Genomic DNA, 24,273 nt, shown 5'->3' with positions numbered 1-24,273 from the left:
GCAGGAAACGCATTCTTCCCAAACGTGCGATCCCTCACGGTCACGGGTTCTAGTTATTGCACTTCTTTGATAGAATGATAGTGCAGACCCATTACGGCACTGCTATATAAGGGAATTTATTGACTGGTATTCAGAATCACGCGAAATATATTTGCAGCGCATCGAGATCGTGAGAAGGCGTTCGTACTCATGCGCCGGAAACACGCGGTACACATGAGGTACAGCTGCTAGACCGCGCTTACAAGGTACAGCTTGGGACAAAAGTTTACGGAACACAGCACTGGCGTATTTCTTCGTCGGAGCGGCCCCCTACTAGATATCAGGCAGAGATCGAATAAGAAACGGGTGACCGGCTATCCTATCCATCTCCCAGTATGTGAGGCCGCTCCTGTTTGTTTCCAGGGTGTCACTCCAATGGAGATACGAGATACGTGACACCCCGGTGTTCCGTAAACTTTTGTCCCAAGCTGTACCTAGCCGGTACGGATGGGTGTCGGAGCCCTTGTACCGCTTGAATTTCGCAGTGGTCGCGAACTGTACCTGCTGTTTGAGGACCGTACCTCGTGTGTACCGCTTGGCCCAGGTGCGGGTCCTCTTTCATGCGGTACATATCGGGTGCCGGATTTAGAGTGTACACCAGAAGTCATCCTGTAAGAACGAGACCGGTAACCTTTATAGGCAACAATGTTATTACGGTCGCTGAGATAAGATATAAACCATTTGCATAGGTCGGTCGACAAACCATACATGGATAATTTATCGATGAGCAGTTGATGGTTGACAGAATCAAAATCCTTAGACACATCAAAATAAACGGAATCTACTTGCTTTCACTTGCCAGTGTGTTCAGCTAGAAGTTAACGGATGGAAACAACTTGTCTGTGTCGTCCCTAATTGTTGGTCTGCCTCGGCCAAATCTCGTTGTTTTCAGCTAGAAGATTCATGTAAGTAACAAGGTTAGACTCTACAGACCTGCCGGGGAAAAAACCATGTTGCGTAGTAGACAGAAAATGCTTACACTAGTCAGATAAACATAAAAACAATATTTTTTCGAATATTTTTGAGAAGCAAGGTAACAAAGAGATTACGCTGCGAGGGTGTCCGTCTTGGCATGAGTTGTTGACCCGGTATTACCCTCAACTGTGATTATCATCACGACGTTTGTTTGGGTTTGAGCCGATTATGTAAAGGTGTATGCTGGCCGATATCACGCGGATGCGATGCTGTTATCTAATTGATACACGCAAAGGTGGACAGCAAATCCAATAAATTTCCTACTAGACCCCGTGCATTCTCATTTGTTTTATCACAAATCTGAAAATGCCCCATTGAGCGAACGCTGCTACCTTCGAATGCATAAATGAGGTAAAGGCATCCCAAGCAGCACAATGTACTGACAGTCGAGTGCAATAGGGGTGGACGGTATGTGTCTTATCAATGTTCTTTAGTTTCATCAGTCTGTTCAAGGCCTTCCACCTACCCGTCCACCCCTATTGCACTCGACTTTCAGTACATTTTGCTGCTTGGGATCCCATCCGTGCGATATCAGCGGGCTTGCACCTTCACATAATTGCCGTAACCACAAACAAACATCGCGATGGTAACCACAGCTAAGGGAAATGCCGAGTCAACAGCTCATGGCAAGGCGGACACACCCGCAGCAATAGTGAGACAGTCGAAACACTATTTGCCTTTATTTCTCGTAAGAGCCGCTAGGGTTGCTCTCTTCCCGACTTTAGCTCCGTCAGTCGAAGTAGCGTTCCAGTTAACTCTGCTTCGAGCTGTACATTGGATTCCCGCACACTTGAGAACCGCTCACCCTTTCTCCTCTCCCGGTTAAACAGGCGAAGCGTGTCCTTTCAAGTATCCCGCTTTCGGTGGTTCTGGGCGCTCGGATGAAAAGAGCATTTGGGGGATATGGGTCACTGCCACACGCGTGCCCAGATCAACCGAATGCCCAGAACCTCCGAATATTTTTTCGGATGAAATGAGCTTTTGGGTGACTTGGGACGTCGGTGGAAGTGGGCGTTTGGAGGATATCAGCTGCTACCTTTCAATGTAGAAAAAACTTTCTGTTGCACCACTCGTGCAAATATACGAAATCCTCTACCACCCGAGTACATTTTCGTGTCCTGCTCCTTTGCGTATGTGTCCCAGTGGGCGTGTTTATCCGTGCATCTCTGTACCCGTGCCGTGTGTCCGTTCATTGTAACACGGAGTTCGTACACTTTTTGGGTTAAACAGGAAGCGACGTTCACACCTCGGAGCTATAGACCAAGAAAAACACGTGTGAACAGACAATGCATCGCCTGTTGCTGCCACCGCGAAAAAAAAGAAAAAAAGAAATTTGTCATGGGACAAGCGGCCATGATAGCGCGAGTGTTACCAGGAATCAGCTGTGCACCAACGATGCCATGTTTTCTTGCAATGTACCTATGATGGCCACTCATTTAATATATGCAAACGTCTAATCACTACGTGTTCATATAACTCTAGGTGAGAAATGGACCTTAAGTGAACCTTTCTGATTTCTGTGTGGTTATCACGATGCCCTTCAGTTTGGAGTTCTCTAAATATGTGATAACTGTATGTATTTCGAATTGATATGTTTAATTAAACCTGATATGACTTATTTTTCTGTATTCTCGTCTGGTGTTGTTGCCTCGGTGAGGAAAAGGGAATACAACGCAAACAAATTGCGCGAATGTAAACGTGCCATGTCTAATTATGCACTACTTCTTATTCATAGTGATGACGTCATATCTGACGTCATTTATTTACAATCGTAGTAGTCCGCGCAACGGATGGATGGCGCTGACCGCCTCTATCATGGCGTCATTCTGAAGACACAGGGGCATATGGGAGTTGCGCCACCTGTTTAGATACACCTTGTAGGAACCATTGACAGCAGGCTACGCAGCTGACTCGCTGGGTTCAGCAAACCTTCCAAAAACGTTTAATCCAAAAGTGGTGCAGCACCAAGTACAGTTTCATCGGAGTTTTCCGCCTTTTATTTATCATATCTTTGTTAATTTCCGAAGTTTCGAGAAAAAGCTACACTTGTGAAACATATTCACAAAAAGGCTGAGACGTTGTCTCCCGAGAACGCTAACTGTCATGATCTGGAACTTGCAGACAAAGACGTCTGTGCCACGATCTCCTGGCGACGTGAACACCCCGGGCTCCTTGTATTCCCCCACAAAACCGTCAGGCAGCTTTTGATTGCATTCGATCATGCAATCTGTGCTTCCTTGCCTATTTTGAGGGGGATGCCCGATTGAGAGGAAAAAAAAAAAAAAACCTAGACGCTGGACATGTTCCAAGCAGACCTCGGAAGTGGCTGAAGTGGCCTCAAAGTGCCCCATGTCGAACAGTGTCACTAAATAAGATATTCAGTGACGCCAATAGGGCACTACGTCAGACATGAATTGTTGAGTTGTCAGACAAGGGATTGATGTCAGACAAGGGACAGTAATGATCCACGCAGCAAGGCAGCTCCACGGGGAATTAGGGTATGGTACACCGCGGTGCAATCTCGACACCAAAGGAAACGAGCCAACCATGCAGTCATCAAATCGTGCCTTTTCTTGTTCAGTTCTCGATTGCTGGGTGGAACCCACAAGCGTGGATTTTTTCCACCATGTAAGACTCCAACTTGTGCTCTCCAACCGCGTCCCTTAGAAGTCGGCCCAGGACGCACATTCCCCCGGTGCGACAGTCGTGACGTCGCCCACTTCTGTGAGGCCAACAACGGCGAACCCTTCCACCTGCACCACCACCACCAACCGCTTCTAGGCACTTTCTCGCTCCTATCATACATTTTCACGTACGCACATTCTTACATAGGTACATACGTACTCACTTGTTCATGCAGTCACCGTCATACGTCATATGTCAGTTAGCACCCGCGCCTAACCTGTCCTTACATCTTACCGCTACCACACAGACGTCATTATACGTCCTTCTGTCCTGGCCATGGCTCATGGCCATTAGAGTCACTAAATAAGCTACGTTATTTATTGTTATTTATATATTTATATATATATATATATGTGTGTGTGTATTTATATAAGTTATTTAGTGACTAATGGCCATCTTTTGATTGTTAGAAAAAGAAGAAGAAAATAGCACGAGCTCGTTCCGCTGCGCTGTTCGACTGCGGAAAAACTAACACCACGGGGCGGAGGTATTCAGTTACTGCTATTACCCCACCGCTACGGTGTAGGCAAAGCGACGACATGAACCATCATTCTAAATCTGAAGAAGAGCGCGCCTTGAGCTCAAATAACAAGGTAAAATGTATTCAGCGTTTCTCTAAATTTATACCCTTAAGATACCAAATGAAATGTATGTCCCTCAGTTATCTCCTTCCTAAATTGTACGTGGCGGTCGCTACGAAGGGGGCCGTGTAAGGTTCTGAAATCTGAGAATCTTTGCGTTTCTGTTCCAGATGTCGCTTCAGAAACATGACCCCAGGGATCACGTAAGCAATCAATCTTTTTCTGCGTTTATTCTGCAGATCGCAGAGTGCACAGCAGAGTGTGACATGTGTGCAGAAGGTTAACAAAAGGACAGAAACTTCACTAGCATAATTATTCGCTATTCTTTGTGTCGCGAAACTCCGGCTGCATGCTGCTACCTGCCTATTCTTACCACTGTATCGTATATGTACATTCCATTTGGTAGTGGTGCTATATGATACCTACGTACATGCAAGAGGTATGGTAACGGTTTATAAAGGCAGATGAAAATAGTTTCGCGGTTGACGGGTGCACAAACTGGCCACAAGATTTTGCTTCGAGTCGTCGTCAGGGAAGATAGTCCAGTTGAGCGAAGTCACGGCGCAAGCTGCCGCATTGACTGCTCTCAACGCCTGAAGCATACTAATTTAATTATTCGCGTATTACATTTCACGCATAATAACTCTGACGCAAAAGGAATTAGGCCGAGAGAAGGGCCACTATCTGGAAAGGTCATATGTGGGCACATAGACGTCTTATGCTCCCAAATTCGAAAATGGAGCGCACGAAAAATTAAGGCATTGGCAGATGGGGATTGTTACTGGAGAACACCTCAGCGACAAACGAGGTCGCGAAGCTACTTTAGGATGCTAGGTGACACCAGGATTATTCATTTTGATGTAGAAGAACAGAGTCCCTGACGGTCGGCTTCCGCGTGTGAGGCAGGGTAGCACCATCAGCAAAGGAACGCCGACCACGTCGGGGCATTCATCAATCAGCAGCCGCAGGGAATCTCTGTGGGATACAGTGAGAGAGAGGGCAGAGGCAGCATCGTCCTCCCAAGCTGCATTCGAGGACACAACCCGATGTCGATGTCCCTCGGAAGCATCGCATCCTTCCTATCAGCCCCATGTCCGAAGTCCGGAAAATGAGCCGCCGCGCAACAGAGGGTAAGTGTCACGACATGACTGTTCATAGGCATCCAGGAAAGTCCGAGGGTTCTTGCCGTATTTTCTTACTCTACGTGTTACTCTCACTCGGGGTCCCTTGACTACTGCCGGTGATGGTGGCATAGCTGCGGGAAACCACAGGGCAGGAAGGGCACAAAAAACCGTTTGTTTCGCAGGAGGAGGAGGATGGAAGGCGAACAGGTGAAATGCGGGTTCTGTGCGTGCATAAACACGACATACGTGCTATGATATTCCCCTCGTAGACCGAAGAACACGAATGATCCACCTTGTAATTCCACACTACTTCCACATGATCCACCTGATACTTCTCGTTGCAGCACGAGCCTTGCCATCATATTTCTCGTGATCGTCACCATCCTTGCACTTCTCTATTACGTTCTGCGCACTTCGGATTCAGAGCACATCACCGTCGAAGCCAAGTGGAGTTCCTACAGAGGTCTGAAAAGCGAGTTCGAAGGCAAGCAGGTGTTCACCTTCCTGGGCATTCCTTACGGGGCCGACACGTCCGGCTCACAGCGATTCCGGGAACCACATATCGTTAGCCCTCCCGAAGCCCTCTCGCTCGACGTAACGAAACAGCAGCCATCCTGTATTCAGGCCCGGCTCCGCACCACACGATGGGTATGTGGGTGACGTTGACTGTTTGTAACAGAGATGCAAATTGGTTGACTTCAGACGTAGCTCCGTCAGCGCATTGTAATTCTGCACCGGAAGAACAATGACATGAACAGCGAAGAAACACGGGCAGCGTCGTTCCCTCTTTTATTTTCCGCCCGTGTTTCAATGTGCTGACAAAGCTATGTCTGCAGTGAACTTTTCAGCAGTCAAGCTTCGAAGGATAATGAGTAAAAATGCTCGGCGTACGTCCAACCCGAAAAAGCCTCCGTGGTATAAGCTCAGGCGGCTGCATGGAATACAGGAACGAGACTCATTACGAATGTTGTGTAGACCTTGTTCCAACACAGACATTGTATCTAGCATCTGGAACGTTATTAATTCTCGTGTGGGATTCACTTCGCGAGCTTTTGTCACTTGCAGTCAAGCGACGAGCAGCAGTATCCAACATCAGAAGACTGCCTGCGCCTGAACGTCTGGACGCCTTCCATGGCAACTCCTATGCACACTCCGAAGACAGTTCTGGTGTTTCTGTACAGCATCGACTTCAAGTGGGGCTCCAATCGCGACTACGACGCCACGCCGCTTAGTGTACTTGGAGACATTGTTGTGGTGATTCCAAACTACAGGCTGCATGCTCTAGGGTACCTAGGTTAGAAGACATAGTGCTCCAGTTGATCCGCTGCTCAAAAATGGCCATTCTATGGAGTGATATGTAATTTACACCACCGTTCGTGAGCGCCGTATACAAGGTGCAGCTGCAACAAATTTTCATAAAAATAGGAATTGCCTTAGGACGGTTCAACTTCTGTCATTGGATTACTCGACGGGGCAGCTAGTAGGGGGCGCACTGCAATTGCGATATTAAAGCTTGATCTCCACATGATCCGCTCGAACCACTGATGAAGCACGAAAATAATCTCAGTGCGTGCTACATACCTATTTCAGCTCTGCAGTCTGCTGTAAACCACAAGTGGTCGGCAAAAGAGCGACAGTGACGTCGATACCTCAGCCCTCACTTAACGTACGGAAAAACGTCATAGCGATTCAGGCAAAACCTTGTCGCGGTATGTTTCACGCTATTTGTTTTGTTTTGCTTTTTTGCTTTCTTTTGCGCAGTGGCTTGCCGTATCACTCATTTTATCCTGCTGGACACGGCTCGCAAAGCTCCTTGCTTGGAAAAAAGAAAAACAAAAAGATCGGATCGTGAAACGTACCGCGATAAGGGTTTGCATGAATCGCGTATGACGTTTTTCTGTGACGTTGAGCGAGGGCGGAGATATCGACGACACTGTCGTTCTTTTGCCGATCACTTGTGGTTTGCAACAGACGACAGAGCTGAAATTTTTGAAATAGTCTGTAGCACGCGCTGCGATTACTTTTGTGCTTCATCAGTGGTTCGAGCGGATCATGTGGAGATCAGGCTTTAATATCGCATTTGCAATCCCTAAAGTCAATAGTTATTTAAAATATATCCCTTAATTAGTCCTCTAATTGAGCAAAACAATGCGGTTTCCTAGTAGCAGCTCCGTCAAGTAATCGAATGACAAAAGTAAAAGCGTCCTAGGGCAACTCCCCTTTTTACGAAAATTTGTTGCAACTAAAAAGAAACACTCTGTATACATTGAATTAACTGAATACTATTAATGGCGGTTCAGTTCGGCGGTTCGGTTAGTTCGCAGCGCTTTTTCATACGGTCCCGCAAACATAATTCAAGCAAATGAAAATTCAGATCAGCATAGTTAATTACCCTTCTCCTGGCCTTTCCTTCATCGTCATAAAATTAACAACTTGTTCCGTTCTCCGATAATGGCTGGTGTCATTGAAAACGAATAACCGAATGGTGTTTGACGAAAGGTAACGGCTCCGGCGATGCTCCAGGGAACATGGCACTTTACGATCAGCTCCTGGCACTACGTTGGGTTCGAGAGAACATCGCGTCCTTCGGTGGAAACGCATCATCCATCGTGCTACACGGTTACGAGTCCGGGGCAGTGTCCATCGGTTACCACATGTTGTCGCCTATGGACAACTGGGTGAAGAACTTCCCCAGGCTTATCTTACAAAGTGGATCGCCGTATCAACTATTGAAGGTAATAAGGACACACAAACAAGAAAACATACAGGGCCAACAGGGTTGCCACCACCGATGCTTCTTTCTTGTTTGAAGGCGAATACGCCTGTGTCGAAAGTTCTGTACGCCATGGGCTGCACACGCGGTGGTTGGGAATGCCTCCGAGGAATCAGCGCAGAACGCTTCGCCACAGAGGGTTTCTACCACAGTTTCGACTACAGGCCGGCCTCTGAGAGCAACTATCTTCCAGTGCACCCTCAGCAGCTTCTAGAGAATTCTCCAATAAAGAATAAACAGGTAAGAATTAAAATTCGTTATGTTGACGACGCATAGTAGATTATGAACAAGTAGCGGGGTTTGAACCCACATCCTCAGTGTTCTAATTATACCAATTACGTCATCCCATCTACCTTCTCACTAACACACTAAGGCCCGGTTTCACCAACGCCGGTTTCACTTAAACAGAGATTAGACTTCCCTAAACTTGGTGCTAATCATCAAAGCTGTGTTACGAACGGTGACCCTGTGTGTCGGGAACACAGGTGTGGCATCCAATGTATTGCTCCGTAGACGAAAGCGTGCTGGGCGAACGCAATGCATCCTGGACAGGTCCTGGTCGCACGTCACAGCAAACGTCAAGGCACACGCAAACCGTTTGTAAACAATGCGGTTGTTGTTTCTGGACGACGTTTTGGGATGTTTTTCGATCACGGTAATTATTTTTATCCGATAATCTCGCAATAAAACGCGCAGTTTTACACATAAAGCCTCGTATTGTTGACAACTTCCAAAGATGTGATGACGACCGCGCGTTAAGACTTACTGAGCCGATGCGATGTACTTAAACTAAGGTGAAATGGGCTACCATGTTGCGGAAGAAGCACCACATAGTTTACGCTGGCAAAATACGGTCCTCTCTTGGTGTTATGACGGCGAAAATGTGTCGGTAAGCGGCAAAATGACATGTAAACAAAGTCACATGACCTCAAAATGACGTTTTCTATGACGTGCGACCAGGACAAGATGGCAGTTTTGCCAAAAGCACCCGCTTGAGGGTAGTTACAACAATGGCAGGTTTGTGTCACCCCTGTGGTCGGGAATCATCGCTAGCCTGCATTGGTGAAACAGAGTTGACGGTTAACAGGGGATGCCTAATCTCGGTTTAAGTGTTGCTTCCTTAGCAAATTTGTGTTGGTGAACCCGGGCCTAAGCCACGCAAAAAAAAAAAGAAAATAAAGAAAAGAAATACATAACTCCTCAAAACTCCTACAACAAACCAAATCAATTACATTACATCAATTCCACTCACACACGTCCAGAGAGACGCATTCGTGGCGTCCGGCATCTACGTAGTAATAGCCGAGGCAAACGAAACGTTTAATTACACTACGAGACGCCCATTTTCAATAATGGGATTCAATGACGGAAAGTTGGCATCCGATTCAACTACGCAGAACTTCGAAAGAGGCTGTACTTGAAACAAAGTTGGACTGGACATAATACAATACTTGGTGCGTACAATCGTAGAATATGCCTCTGTAATGTGTTTTTGACAGTCATAGACGTAAAGTGAAATGGAAACTCTAGAAAACGGTCCAGGGTAAAGCAATCCGCGAATCGCTGATCTACACTATTCTTGGCTATGAATATCTCGTGGAGCGCCGGGAGAGTGGTGTGAAGGGGGCTGTTTCAAGGCCGCAACAGTGAACTGAGAAAAAATGCCGACATGGCGCTCTCGTCAACATACCGATAACTAGTTCAGCATATGGGGGACCTCGATATTCCTCCATTGCTTCGGAAGATGATATGCCGTGTTTAAAAATCCAATATCGTCAGCGTAGATGGGTAGAAATCCAGCGAACCGGTAGAATGTAGGAAGGGAGTTGCCTCAGGACAGAAGCCGCCGATATTTCGAACAGAGACTGTTCTTCTTCTGGGCACCGTCCTCATCATTGGCCGGTGCCCAGAAGAAAAACAGTCTCTGTTCGAAATATCGGCGGCTTCTGTCCTGAGGCAACTCCCTTCCTGCCAATGATGAGGACGGTGCCCAGAAGAAGAACAGTCTCTGTTCGAAATATCGGCGGCTTCTGTCCTGAGGCAACTCCCTTCCAATATCGTCAGCGTTTTCTATGGCTGTGGAAATCGTTTCAGTGGATGAAAGCCACATTTTACCGGCTGTATTTGCTTAGCAGGGCGGACACGGCGAAACAGCATGTTTCTTAGATTTTTGTCAGGTTAGTCCAAGTTCGTTGTTTGCATTTTCTGTCTAGGTTAGGACAAAGTTCGCCTCGTTAGGTTAGACTGTGCATTATAATCGGGCCGGACCACGAAACATTTATTTCCAGCAGCTTATTTTGCAAACGCGGATTTCGATCACTTTATTTCGATGTGCTGCTCGCGACATGGTTGTCTGAAATCGCCTCTCAGTAGTTCTGCAGCCTATATATTTCCTTGATTGCCCTCGAACATGTCGTTCCAATATTCTATTTAATGGTGGACCGTATGCTGCACGTGTTTCTTACTCAAAATAAATGACCTTACAACACCTGGAGAGTTCAGATGGTTTAAACCACGGGGTGCTGATTTCAGACAACCGTGTCGCAAGCGGTACCATCCCTTCATCAAGACACGGACACCCGGGAAGAAGACGACTCAGGAAAGCATTTGGCAACTGGACCGTGCCCCCATGGATCATCTCAGTCAGCTAAGAGAACCTGTCCGCGAAAGGGTCGCGAAGCTTACTTCAGAGATCATAGCATCTCTCCAGGAAACTCGTTCTTACAAGATCCTGCAGCTGAAGCTCGCGCTACTAACCCGTCACGCCACAGAACTCCGTTATCTGGACGAACAGATATCAGCCATTAAAGACCTGGACGACATCGAAACCGAAGCAGAGGGCTGCGACATGTATCTGGAGATGATAGTAACTGCTCAAGTGCGGGGCGATCGCCCTCCCCCCCCAAAAAAAAAGTCAGTTTATAAATCGAATTTCCCTCTCTCCCCTCCCCCGCTACGGGCTTCGACAAAGGAACCGACCCCACAAAACCGAGGGCCTGGATCCTCCCCTGCATTCACTGCCGCTGCCGGGTGTGCACTCTCGGAGCGCGGCGAATGGAGAACGGCGAGAGTGTCCACACCGAGAGGTTCGCCGTACTCTCGAGATAAACCAACGACGGCGAAGGGAGCGAGACTTCAGGCGCGGTACCAGGCAATCATTTGTTTCCATACTCCACGGACCCTCGTCTTGTTTTGATTGCTTGATCGCTGACGTTCGCCGCCGTCGGTCGCGGAAGGAGAGGCTGCATGCTTGGACGGCACCAGAGAACGGGCCTCCAGCGTCCTTCAAGTGACGTTTCAGCCGATGCGGGCGCCGTTCCGGGCTCCCACCAGGCGGTGGGAACGCGCCTCGTTTTCTTCCCTGCAGTCACACCATCGCATGAACGTTGGTGAAGTGGCTGTCTTTATTGTTTCCTCAGCCCCTGCATTTTACCTAACACTGTAGAGGAGGACAAATTAATGGGGACTGTCATTTCAGGTTCTGCTGGGCAATGTCCTTGATGAAGGGAGCTTCCTACTAGAGGTTCACAAGCTTGGGATGAATGGCGGTGTGGACATGCAAGCAGAGGCTATGATAACTGTGCACGTCAAGAACCAAGTGCGAGCGGCGGGAATCCTGTCTTTTGACTCCATTCGACAGCGATACGTCAATGAGACTACCTGGGTCACCGACATCGGAAATGCCGCCGCCAAAGAAATTTTTGGCGACGTATTTTTCAACTGTCCCGTGCAGGTACTACAACCATATGCACACCGATTCGCGCGAAGGCAGAGAGCTATAAGGATTCCCATTAATTTCTTACTATTACTCTTAACGCCACGACGATTTGTTAATAGTCGGTGATAAGCAGCAACGTTACCTAAGAAGAGTGAGGCTTTTGTATTTCAATATTTCAGTATCTAGCAGAACACCTAGCGGAGCATGGTAGCACTACGTACAAGTACGTGTGGGCCCATAAACCATCCTTTGGTCCTTGGGCGCGGGAAGATTTCGGGCCAACTCAATACGACGACTTGGGCTTTGTGTTCGGCAGGCCTTTGCTCTATGCCACCGATTCGACGGCCGAAGAGGCAGAACTGAGTCGACGCACCATCAACCTTGTCAGTGACTTCGCTAAGACCGGGTACGCGTAAGTCTTTCTCTATTAGTTAAATGACGGACTGCCAGAGTGTGGCAGCTATACCATGAAGGCCACACCATGGAAGTTTCTGTGCCAGTGGTCAGGATTAGGATGGGATGTAGCATTAGGATGTCATTGTGGGTAGTGTCCTCAGCAGCCGCTAGTCTGCAGCAGTCTGCTAGATGCACGCATACAGAATGCACGCGACTTCCTCGAGGAGCGACGACTCTGCGACCCCGCAACGAGTGAAGTCACAGCAGCAAAAGGCCTTAGCTATCACTAAATCAGCATTGATCAAAAGGATTGTTCCCTGATGGACGGCAGTGCCTTGAGATGTTTGATGCGCGCATTTGGCAATAGAGACCTAATCCCCCTCCCCATCGTTTAAAGGCAATCAGAGCACAGCCCGCCGAGTTGGAGGCCTATTTGTCTCACGAGCCTCCTCGACCCTCCCTAAGCGTGAAAGGGGGCTCGAATCCGTCTCGTGAAACCAGTATGTCGACCCGACAAGGTGTGACCACTGTTTCGGGAGTCTACTTGATAGACAAAAGAAATAGCGAAATTTAAGCGGACGGCATGTCAGCGACCCATTCAGTTCCTCATATGTGCCGCCACGTCGGCCTATATGCGGAAGACTATGGGAAGGCGCTAATTTATTTATTTACCTCAAATGCCCGAGGGCTTTACATGAGGGGTGGGAAAATAAACCGACACAGAATTACATAAAAAGAAGCACCACATACACAAATATTAAGAATCACACTGAAGAAAAAGCCGGCACAATAGACCTCTACTTGTTTGTAAACAAATGACGTCATAATGTTCGACAGCGCACCGAGTTTGGTAGAGTTGAACTACGTTCAAAGCTAGTGGCGAACAAGGTCGCGTCCGAAAGCCACGGTCCTGAGGGGATTACGATGGTCTCTGAAAGGGACGCGACCTTCGGTTTTCTTTCAGCGAACAACTGCCCATTCGTGGAACCCAGCTCTCCCCTTATGATCTGTTTTGGTTTCGGTCTGTCAACCAACGTCTTGATGACGTTTATCGGGTAGAGGTTTATTATTGCTTCCGGAATTGCCCGGCCTCTGACAAGTTCACAATATGATCTGCAAGAGCGTTCCAATCTCTGATTGCGGTGGGAATGCACGAATGCAAATGAAGACCAGAACGTGAAGCTACCTGCCTGATTTTCTTTGTGTGGTCTATGCGGTCGGAAACATAGTCCGGAGAAGAGAGTACTTTGTTGCGAAGAGTGGGACGGTAGTATATTTTATGAAGCAAACATAACTTAGGTATTCTACGTCTAATGGAGAGAAGAGGAATGTTAAACTGCGACTTCAGAATGGAGACACTAACCTCCCGCGAGTAGGATGAAGGCATGAAGCGCACAGCTCGTCCCAGATAGGCGCCTCCCCCCTGTTTTGAACAAATCATGACACAGAATGATATCATTCGGTATGATGGTTAGCTAGGAGCGTGCTCATTCCCAACCTTCTGTGACAAAAACTTAAGAGTGCTTCACCTGCATACTCCCATAGACGCAATGCATAAGAAATACAAAATCGCCTGTGGTTCGCTTGTTTCATGTCGCTGTGCATTTGTTCTCTAAAGGCAAGTTCTTTAAGCACCAACGATGATTTTGATACGAAATTTGTGAATGATTAGCGCCATCTTCAAGGTTCCATTTAGGTTCCAAAGTACAGGCGTGAGGTGAAGCCTGCTTTACACTTTGTATGGACTTGTTTTTATTTTTTCGGGCATTCTTAGTAATTTATGTATACACACGCATAATATTCTTACATTATTGCTTTACATTATTTTACCTTCACAATATTGTAGACTCCATGTTTTTCAGGAAGTCGTCACGTACTCCCATAGACGGAGTCCACTAGGAATAGTAAAGCGTCTTTTGTTTATTTTTTTGTTTGTCTCATTGTGCGTTTGTTCTCTAGAGCCGCGTTCCTTAAAGGGACAGTCCGGGAAAACCGGAAGTTGATTTTTTCCAACTGCCACGGAGGTTTACATGCTAGTTGGAAAGTTTCAACTCACAAAATTGCGTGGTTTTCGAGATATCGAATAAAAAATACTCCTCAGAAGACATCCAGTTTCGTTTTTCTCCCTCGCATACTCCTTGCCCCAAGGATCCTCTATGTACGTCACCGTCACATGAGCATGACATCCACAATGGACAAAGTGGAGCGGAGGACTGCGCCGTTGCTGGGAATGCAGAGAGGTGTTTTTGTCTATGAGTGTACTGAACAGAAGGCTACGTCGTGATACCTGTGTTTACATTGACACTACTCTGCATTTTAGTCTACATAACGCGTGATTGCTACTCAAAAACATAATGGACGAATGCTAGCACGCAACAATCAACTATCGCGCAAATACGCATGCGCAAGTCACGTGCGGCATTGTTCTTATGCACGTCACGCGAGAGGTCGCAGCGGCCTTTACTCAGGACCAACTGCGGCATAGAAAAATGTCTATTATAAATCGTGCGATACGATTTCTTCTGAAGTATTTTGCACAGTTGTTGTGAGGAGTATTAGAAATCATAAGGCGGTGTTTCCCAGACCTATGTTTTCGACCGGACTGTCTAAATTATGACTCCGAGGTTGCATTTAGGTTCCAACGTACAAGTCGTAGTGCTCATGGTAGCAATCGTTATAGGTGAATGCAGTGAGCATTCGTCTGTAGCGGTTTTGTATGTTTTACGGAAAGGAATAAAACTAGCTTCACCCCTATACTCCCGTTGGAGTGTAGGCTTACGCGTATCATATCATTCCGATGTTTATACTATTCTGTTGTATATTATTATCCTGTTGTTTTCACACATAAATGAATAGAATATGACATACCCAATGTCTTTTTGTTTTCACTGCTTTGTTTTATTCTCAGTTTTTTGCAACTTTGAGGATGGTCGGAAGGATGTCGTAGGATTTTTTTAGGTCTGACTTGTACACTGGGTGTTTAATTTTTGGGAGCATATTTTTCATTAAAACCGAAGCGTTTCTTTCCGGGAATTTTTACCCAGTGGAGATAATCAAATTATTTAAAAAATTAGAACACCCTCGCTCGTCTATTGCTCATAAAAATGAAGTTAATAGCTGACGCCAGATATTGTGCCGGTTTACCAACACATCCTCGCTGCGTCGTCATCAATTTCACGAAATTCTGAAATGCAGGTGGCGTGAGTTGTCTGTTGCTTCAAAATATATCTATACAAAATGTACTCTCTTTCCTGCTTTTCTTTTTGATAAACGACAAGGGTTGCATTATTTTTGTATCGCTCTTCAGATTTGAGACTAAATTTTGTCTGACGATTTTTCGGAAGGATAAAATGGCGAATGGCCCTGATACAATGATCGAATTTAGATTTTAACTGTAATTTTACGGTAAACATTCCCTCTCTTTACAACACAGAATAGAGACGCTAAATGATGTATCTTATTTAGTCACACTAACATAAACAATGTTTGTTCTGTGAAAAATAAATAAATAAAAAGTCTTCACCCCTACATGCAGGAACATGCAGAAAAGATACCGGCACTCTTCCCAGTAACATGATTGAAGGCCACCGACCCTGCCCGTTGACCAAGTCCAGGGGTGCGGCAGCTTATTATTTAATGCGTTTGTGATTTTCCGCAATGGTTGTATAAAGCTTAAGCAGCGGACAAGTCTACGACTGTTATTCCCTCTCCGCCTTTGCAGTGCCTCCTGGCGTCTCCCCTCTCTGCTAGGGGTGACGTCTGACACTTCAACGGACGCCGCTTTTTACTCACAATGAGACTTCTAATGTTGAAGTATTAAAAAGACTATGATCTAACATGATAAACACGGTAGTGGCGATGTACAAGTGTAGATGTTCAAGAGGAAAGGCTGACTTGGAGACAGCACATCCTGGGGTAAATCTGAGGGCTGGCTTCAGGCGAATTGGAATCGGGAACGTTTCTGTTTCTTTCTTAATGCGGTGCTCCTAAGGAATGCAGTGAACTTGCACCGCCATAATTCATGATTAGACCAAAGCCACGACACCGCGAAGGCTGCTATGTAGCATATGCTACCTTGTAAAATTTTCATTTAGCGCAGCTTTGCCAGAGCGTTGATAATGTGGTAATGCTCCTGGCTCACAATGTACAGTATAATAGTACATAATAGTAATAGTAATAGAATATATGGTTATGCACGTGTAGTAATATAAGGATTCTATCCTTTTTGTGTATCTGTAGTTCACCGTTCCTTTTGTGAGCATGACGCAAAAGTGGTCTACAGTCAGGCGCTGAAACGATAGCTGTAGGCTAAACCGTTATCGAAATATTCGCTTCTTGTGTTCATAGATAACAGTTTACGCCCACCACTTGTCACAGATAAGCGGAGCAGAAATTTCCTACTGGCATGGTTTGGAAGCCGTTGGTGTTAATGCACACGGGAGCAGACTGTTAAGTTGCGGTCGTTGCGCTGAAGCTTTCGTTTTTAATTTGACTAGCTGAGAGGCACCATGAATTTAGTCGCTTTGTTGCATCTTGCATGCAGTAATAAATGGGTTCGGTTCCATTGAATTTCGCATCTATTTTGTCAGTATGCTGTTCCTAAATAATTACCAATCGCATCAGGAAACCCCTAATTCTGTTCTTGTATTCACATACGTGTCACAGCACACCTTTTCGCAGTATGTCTGAACCGCATTCACAAAGTATTTATTTACACGTCTATTTACACGTATACACTATCAAAGGCAAAAAAAAGTTACCACGTACTATCAGTAACAAAGAGAAGGAAGAAAAGAAAAACACAATCAGTACAAACTGCTAGCTACTTACCCAAGCAGCACAATGTACTGAAGGTCGAGTGCAATAAGGGTGGACGGGTAGGTGGAAGACCTTGAACAGACTCTTGAAACTACGGAACACTGATAAGACATATACCGTCCACCCCTATTGCACTCGACTTTCAGTAAATTGAGCTGCTTGGGTAGTCGCTAGCATCATACCTGGGTAAATTACTTTTAAAATGTAATTAAATTACATTACTCATTACTTCAGTTAGAATTTAATTAAATTACATTACTCATTATTGCAATTGCAATGTAATTTCATTACATTGCAATTACTACGAAAAAGTAATGACATTACAAAGTCATTACTGCGAGTTTAATCGTAACGATATTGAGGATGTGGAAATTCATTGTCAGACAACACTACGTTGTAAAAACAAGACATATTTTATTCTGTACCGATTGCGTGCGTCACCGTTCATAGTGAGCGTTGGAATTCTTTTAACTCGCCAGTCGGCAACTCTCTTTCTGCCAAGTACCAACACAGAACACACACTCGATTCTTTTGTAAGAAGTAATTAGTAATGTCATTAAAATTACTGCCAAAATGTAATTAAATTACATTACAAATTGCATAATATCAAAAGTAATGCATTACATTACAAATTACCAGAAAAAGTAATTCATTACAGTAGTGACATTACTACCCAGGTATGGCTAGCATTCAATGATAGCTGTAGCATTTTTCTTAACGTTCTATCGTTTTTCGAGTCTGCCTTTACCCCTCTAGCCTCAAGCTCTGTCCCCAGCTCTGCGTGCGTCATAGAATCCACATTTAGTACAGTAGCTTCGTGGGGAAGCGGCTCAACACTACGTCGTAGTCTTTCACCTTGTTTCGCGAATGCCACCTTCTTCCCAGTATATGGTGTCGCTCTTTTTTCTCCTCTAGTCTCCTCTGTAGTACTTGAATTCTCCTGTGTTCGTTTCGTTATTTTAAGAGCGTCCCATGCCGCATCCCACTGGACAATGAAAAAATGGCTAAGAAGCAAGCGAGCTGGTGAAAGTGATGCATAATGTAAAACCCCGAGACTAGGGAACACGAAAGGACAGACACAACACGAAGTCTCAAAACAACCCGTTCTTTGCTGGGCTTACGGCAAATCTCAAGCTAAACCCATTTTGCCCGCTTCAAGTTGCCACTCCAAAACTGTAAAACGGGGTTTGATCACAGGTATTCCATCGAATGCGGTAAAGAAATCTTGTTGTCATCAGATCCTTCTCTCTGCGGAGAGTCAGCTTCTCCGTTTGAATTATGCTGGTTACCCCCAACACATGTTACTTGGTTCTTTAAATGTTTCGTTAAACACCTTGCTTCCTCGTTCGCCTGAAACTAAGCCTTCTGTTTCCAAACGTGTTGTGTTACCTTACTTCCACAAAGTGTCTCACCAATTGAGACTTCCTGTTGTGTCTCTCCTTTCGTGTTCCCTAGTCTCGGGGTTTTACATTATGCAGCATCCCATTTATTTGTGTGGTTGTGGTGCAGCCTTTTCAGGATGTCGTTCTTCCTTTCCAATCCTTGACTGGAATACCATAGCAAGCACCTGTGCTGCATGTGGCTCAATGCCGCGTGGTGAGCGAAAATGTGTATATATGGAGTGACACGGTCGCGTCCGTACCAAGAACCTTGTGGTCTCTTCTCTCATATCTTTCCCGTCCGTGTTTTGCTCAAATCGTTTGATGATACTTCGGGAGAGTTCCCACAACTCCACTATTTCTTCTTTCGTGTCCGAGGAGAGATGGGGCTCGATAAGCCTTGGTAAGAACAGCAGCAGGCAGTCTGCATCACTTCCGGTCAACGACGTGAACTTTACAACGTTTGTTCTGCTTTAAGTGAACAACTTGACATTGGCACCACATTCTTTTACAATGTCAGCAAGTTTCGCTACGAATTTGCTCTTTACGCTCGGGTCACACACTGCGTCGATAGTATCCAGGTCCTGCATTTCCAGCAGTAAGTTGGCACGCAGCCGCTCAACAATTCTGATTTTCATGTGCAAAACATCTGGAATGATGTCACGCGGTTCAATTGAAAGTAGTGGGAGGCGTCGGGCTGAATGTCTCAAATGGCCACAATCATCTTTCATGCCTGCAAGGGATCGCAACAGAAGTGGACCACTGAACGCGTCAAGCGACATCGTGGTGTCAGAACGTTGCTTGGAATCAGCTGTGCATACTGGGCAAGAATGATTTGAACAAGTAGAATGAATTTCAAATCTGCTCCCAAATGCAGTTTCACACTGACGAAGGTACCGTCTACTTCTATTCCAACGTCGTTGATTTCCTTAATTAGTGTGCTCATTGAATTGTGAATGACGAAGTAGTCTTTACGACTGCAAGGAGTCTATGTGGTTTAGGACACTGCATGGCAGAAGAGGGATCAATGATGAGGAAGCTGACTGTCATCCATGTGGTTGTCCTACTGACGTTGCACCCATCACCTTCGATTTTCACGACCAACTGCCTTGTGGTGGGGTGCTCATGCGGAGGGCAGTCCTCTGACTTTTTTTTTATATATATCCGCGTAATTCCGATTTGAACGAGACTTGCGCTCCCGGGACGTCACCCGGAGTCCTTGTGATGAATACTGATGAACCTAGAAATTCCCGACACTCATTGATGCACTTCAGACTAGAAAAAGCCCGCTTGGGGTGTTGCCGTGCTGTATTGATTACGGTGTGCTCATCGAGTATCGAAACTACACTTTCTATTTTTCGCTGGTCGTTTCTTGACATGTCGAAATAGGAAGATTCCGTTGGAGTTGAAGTATGAATGTCACACATGACACGATGATCGACATGATTTAGTTCGTGATATCGACATTTCTTGTCTTTTACTCTGCCTGTACGATTTGGAGCTCAGCTTGCGATAAGACAGTATCGACACTTTCTTCGATAGGGTCCAACAGAGTTTGTAGAATACGTTGATCAGTTCTGCTGCTTCTTTGATATTGCTATAGCGTACCGGGGTATTACTGTCTTTGTTCTGGTGGGTCCAGGTTCACCGCTTCTAACTTGGGATAGCAGAGTGTCCATCTTCTCTCGAAGCTCCTCGTTAGTTGTTTTTAGACGTTCTACGGTGCTTCGTAGCTGTGAAACTCCTTCATTCACAATTTATCTGTCTTGAGCTTCTCTGCTGCTTAAATCTGGAATGACATCTCGTTTCACGCGTGGTAACACGAAACAGCTATTACTGTGCGCAAAGCTGTTTTTCTTTCTTCCCTTCAGCCTCCTGTACTTGCGCAGCAAGGGCTCGTATTTTCTGAAGGATACCTCGTTTATATAGTCATTGTCCTTTTCCTCTACTTGTATGCGACCTCTTAGTACATCTACAATCGTTTCCGTTTGGCTCGCAGTTATGCGGAGAAACTCTTGGAGCTTCGCACGGACAACAGTGTCTTCCCCCTGTGTATCACAATGAAAATTTCTGTATAGGTCCATAACGAACATTTAATCCTGTTTAAACACGGTAGTGGCGATGTGCAAGTGTAGATGTTCAAGAGGAAAGGCTGACTTGGAGACAGCACATAGTGAGGTAAATCTGAGGACTGGCTTCAGGCGAATTGGAAACCGAAGCTCTACTCCTTCGCCAGACTTCTTGACAAATCGTGTCCAACCCGCTGGGAGCCCAAGTCGCTCAAACTCGATCGGACTGTCCAGTAATGTCCATCCTTTTACGACCGTTTTGCCTTTTCCTTTGAACACGTAACGGCAAATATCTAGGTCGAATGAGATCTTCAGTAGCCCAATAGAGGCCCTCGTGTAGCAGAGTTTCTGTCGTATGCACAGGAGAAACTCATCTCTTGCCGCCTGCAGGCGATGAAGAGGTGGCCGGGGAGTGTTGTAGAAACCTTCCAAGCAGCGCTGATTTAGGTTTCTTTTAGCCTCAAAGGTACAGTCCCACCCTTTGAAACCCCTCCAATGGATCAAGTATCCCTTCTTCTGCGAGGGAAAAACCACGTATATTGGTGACTATGTTGGAACTGTTCTATCCACCAAGATGAGAACAGCACTTACCGTTTTGGCAATGACTCGGTCCACAGCATACAGACTGCCAGACGACATAAGGGCATGTGTCGTTTGAGGGAGCCCTATTCTGGTTGCATAAAATAAGATAAAAGAAAAGAACACAGGAGATTGGAGAGAGGGAGGGCCTGATAACCCACTTATTGGTGCTCAAATTGGAAAGGTACAGTCACTTGTGCTGCTTTATCTACGTCGGAAGAAAAGACAGTGATCCCCACTGCCACTCCCTCAACCTTCTGTCTCTACTTTCCAGTCATAAGCCCACCGGGGATAACGTTCAGCCTGCATTCTGGGGAAGGGTTCTACGTTATTTCAGTGTAAAGAAAAGTTTATTCAAACAGATTTCCTATCGTCAAAATAAGAAGAAAAAGAAAACGGTGAAAACAAGAAATGAAACGTAAACAAGATTTTCACTGATTTCAGAGACTGCTGGTAAATTATTTACTGTAAAAAAACAAGGTCTACTTCTCATTACATACAAGGCCTTGAAGTTCCGTACAGGGCCACGCAATATGTACAAAGACGTCTAAACGTCTCACGTGCAGCAAATGGTATGGGCACAAACGTTCAGCTCTTTATTGATCAAGGATCAATCAATATAACCGATATCAATCTCATCAATCAATCATATAGATATCAATATCATATAGAAGTAAAAGGGACAAGACTCTGACGATAATACTGCTGAACTGTCAGTAAATATTCATCTGCAGAACTGTGTGCAGAAGTGTCACTGTCGGAACATCGACCGCTCTTTGGAATGACCCCAAGCATGTCATTATAGTTATTATCTAATTTTGCCAACAAGATAATTAGTTTTAGTTATTGCTCTGCAATCAGTTGCTCGTGTCTTATTATTTTCTCCTATACAGTTACGTGTAGCCGACTGATATCTCATCTTTTGGAGATAGGGGAAGCTGCATGGCAGCTGCATCGAAAATCAGTCAGTGTGTACGGTGCACCCCTAGCCGACGACATCAAGCTGGCTCATATACGTGCTTATAGATGTCCAGCCTAACGTAAATATTCCTGTTCAACTGAATATTCCGTTAGGGAAAGACTATAAAACTGCTCTGTGAAGAGACTCCACAACATCTTTATCTTTTCTCTCTCTCTCTCTCTCTCTCTCTCGCTCTCCCTCATTTTCGAGATTAAAGAACCTTCCCGTGTCAAATGGTATATGCCCCACGGATCGACCGTTATGGCATTGCAGTTTATGACAAACCAAAGGTGTAAAATTATTTGCTGTGTTTTGATGTTTGATACAGATTTTATCGGGCAGTATATTTTGCCGTTTTACAAATAAGTAAATAAGTAATGGAGTCGAGCATTTATTTTAGGTAGGATTAATTCCCTACTGTCAAACACAGTAACGTACACATACACAACAGTAACATATAGGCCGCAATGATCCGAGAGAGGGTGCTTTACTCCCGCCACATATCACCGCGGATTTCTCAGGATGCTGGATTCCGTGTTCGACCAGGACCCTTATGTTGAATAGGAGATAGTTCCCCCTTCCCTTTTTAGTGTAACGTGAAATTCATAGCGCTGCAACAGATGAACAGGATCGAAGAAGCCAGGAGGAGATACGATCCCGCGTGTTTGGTCTCTACTCCTAACACTGTCAGCCCCCTGCTCTTACCCCCTTTACCGTTTTCGTGATTTCAGATCCACAGGTGAGTTTATCCTGCTTAAGAATGCCCAGGGGTGACAGTCCTTACTTCTGGCTGCTAACTGCTTAGCGCAGTACATTTGTGACTTGGAAATTATACGTGACTTTGGAATTGTTTCGTTAGAGTGTTTGTTTACACTTATCAATAGAAAGTGCGTTGTGCCTTTAAAACGATGACGAAGAATTGAGCTCCATGCATGCAACTCCATGCATGGAGCGAATTTTTGCGACCAATTTCGCGCGGCACGCGGCGGTTCTTTGCATGAAGGACGTCAGAAGCTCGGCGAACGTTGTCGTTCTTTCGTCGTGTATTCGCTTCATGGATGTGGGCAGCGCGTGTTATGTTCTGTGATCTCTAAGTTGGTTGGTAGCACAGAGAATAACAGGGAGAGGTTCAATCTGTCACCTGACGATCTGTCTCTGTTTTGAACATCCTACAGGATTTTTCGACGCGCTTTTTCATGCCCTCTACTTTGTGACCTAAACGGAACCTCTAAGGTAGCGTGCACCATCCACAAATTTGTAATCAATGTCATCGCTGGGACGTAAAGAACGCGTTCCTAGAGAACAAATACACAGTGCCCTAAACCAAACGGACTAGAGTCCAATTTGTAGTCCTTATGCATTGCGTCTATGGAAGTATACGCAAGTGAAGTACGCTTTAAGTTTTTGTCACAGAAATCTCGGAATACCGATATGCGGTTGAAGCCTGCTGTAATAAATACAGAGCAGGGTTTGCTCACTCATTGGCATCTTCTGTAACGACGGTATATCATTGCCAGGACCACCTGTAGAATGGAATCTAAATGGAACTCGGGGGCAGCGTTAATCATATCCATTTTTGTAATAAAATCATTGCTGGGACACAAGGAACGTGCATAACAAATGTACAGCAACATCAACCAAACAAGCAGGCGTTTTCCTATTCATTATGCATTGCGTCTATGGTAGAAGTCTGCGTTGCGTGTTCCTGAAAAACGTATTGGAAAGGAAACACGTGATCGAATCTTCCTGCTCAATGCGGTATTGTGCAGTATTTCGTCCCTGATCCGCAACAGTGTAATACAGGAACGTGTCTATAAAATATATAAATGTGAAATGTAAATCATGCCCAAGAATTAGAGACAAAACGTAAAGCAGGCTTCACCTAAAACGGCTCCCATAGAGCCTATGTATTCTGGAACGAAAAGCGCGTGCTACATATTCCGCTGGCGGCGCTTTGCATTCGTTCTCTAATGGCATCTTGCCTCTGTCAGGACAAAACTTTTGAGCAATTTTTTGGGCATGAATAGTGGCATCTTCAAGGTTCCATTCGGGTTCCAAATTTTGAACCTGTAAAGGAGCCTTCAATCGCCCCACGAACGCGTAGCGGCGAAGCCTACGTCCAAGGCCACGCGCAACCACAGGTTTGGGAAATGGCTCGCCGCAGAAGAGACTACAA

At 45.6% G+C, this 24,273-nt stretch overlaps 1 protein-coding gene across 3 annotated transcripts in view; it reads left to right on the top strand.

Annotated features, from left to right (window-relative positions):
* LOC135388361 (cholinesterase 1-like) overlaps positions 1 to 24,273 on the top strand; it is a 67,528-nt gene that overhangs the window by 28,765 nt on the left and 14,490 nt on the right. For 2 of the 3 annotated variants that reach the window (XM_064617875.1, XM_064617874.1), the window contains exons 2-10: positions 4,110 to 4,292; positions 4,451 to 4,483; positions 5,145 to 5,410; positions 5,749 to 6,052; positions 6,470 to 6,698; positions 7,904 to 8,139; positions 8,217 to 8,417; positions 11,656 to 11,910; positions 12,075 to 12,301. In XM_064617875.1, coding sequence (XP_064473945.1) covers positions 4,239 to 4,292; positions 4,451 to 4,483; positions 5,145 to 5,410; positions 5,749 to 6,052; positions 6,470 to 6,698; positions 7,904 to 8,139; positions 8,217 to 8,417; positions 11,656 to 11,910; positions 12,075 to 12,301 — 1,805 coding nt within the window. In that variant the 5' untranslated portion in view covers positions 4,110 to 4,238. Of the gene's footprint in view, positions 1 to 4,109; positions 4,293 to 4,450; positions 4,484 to 5,144; positions 5,411 to 5,748; positions 6,053 to 6,469; positions 6,699 to 7,903; positions 8,140 to 8,216; positions 8,418 to 11,655; positions 11,911 to 12,074; positions 12,302 to 15,826; positions 15,962 to 24,273 lie in introns of those variants that run through there. The other variant, XM_064617877.1, reaches the window with a different exon arrangement.

Source organism: Ornithodoros turicata, chromosome 3, assembly GCF_037126465.1.
Source record: "Ornithodoros turicata isolate Travis chromosome 3, ASM3712646v1, whole genome shotgun sequence".
NCBI classification, from domain to species: Eukaryota; Metazoa; Arthropoda; class Arachnida; order Ixodida; family Argasidae; genus Ornithodoros; species Ornithodoros turicata.
This window is presented reverse-complemented; position numbering and strand designations above follow the sequence as displayed.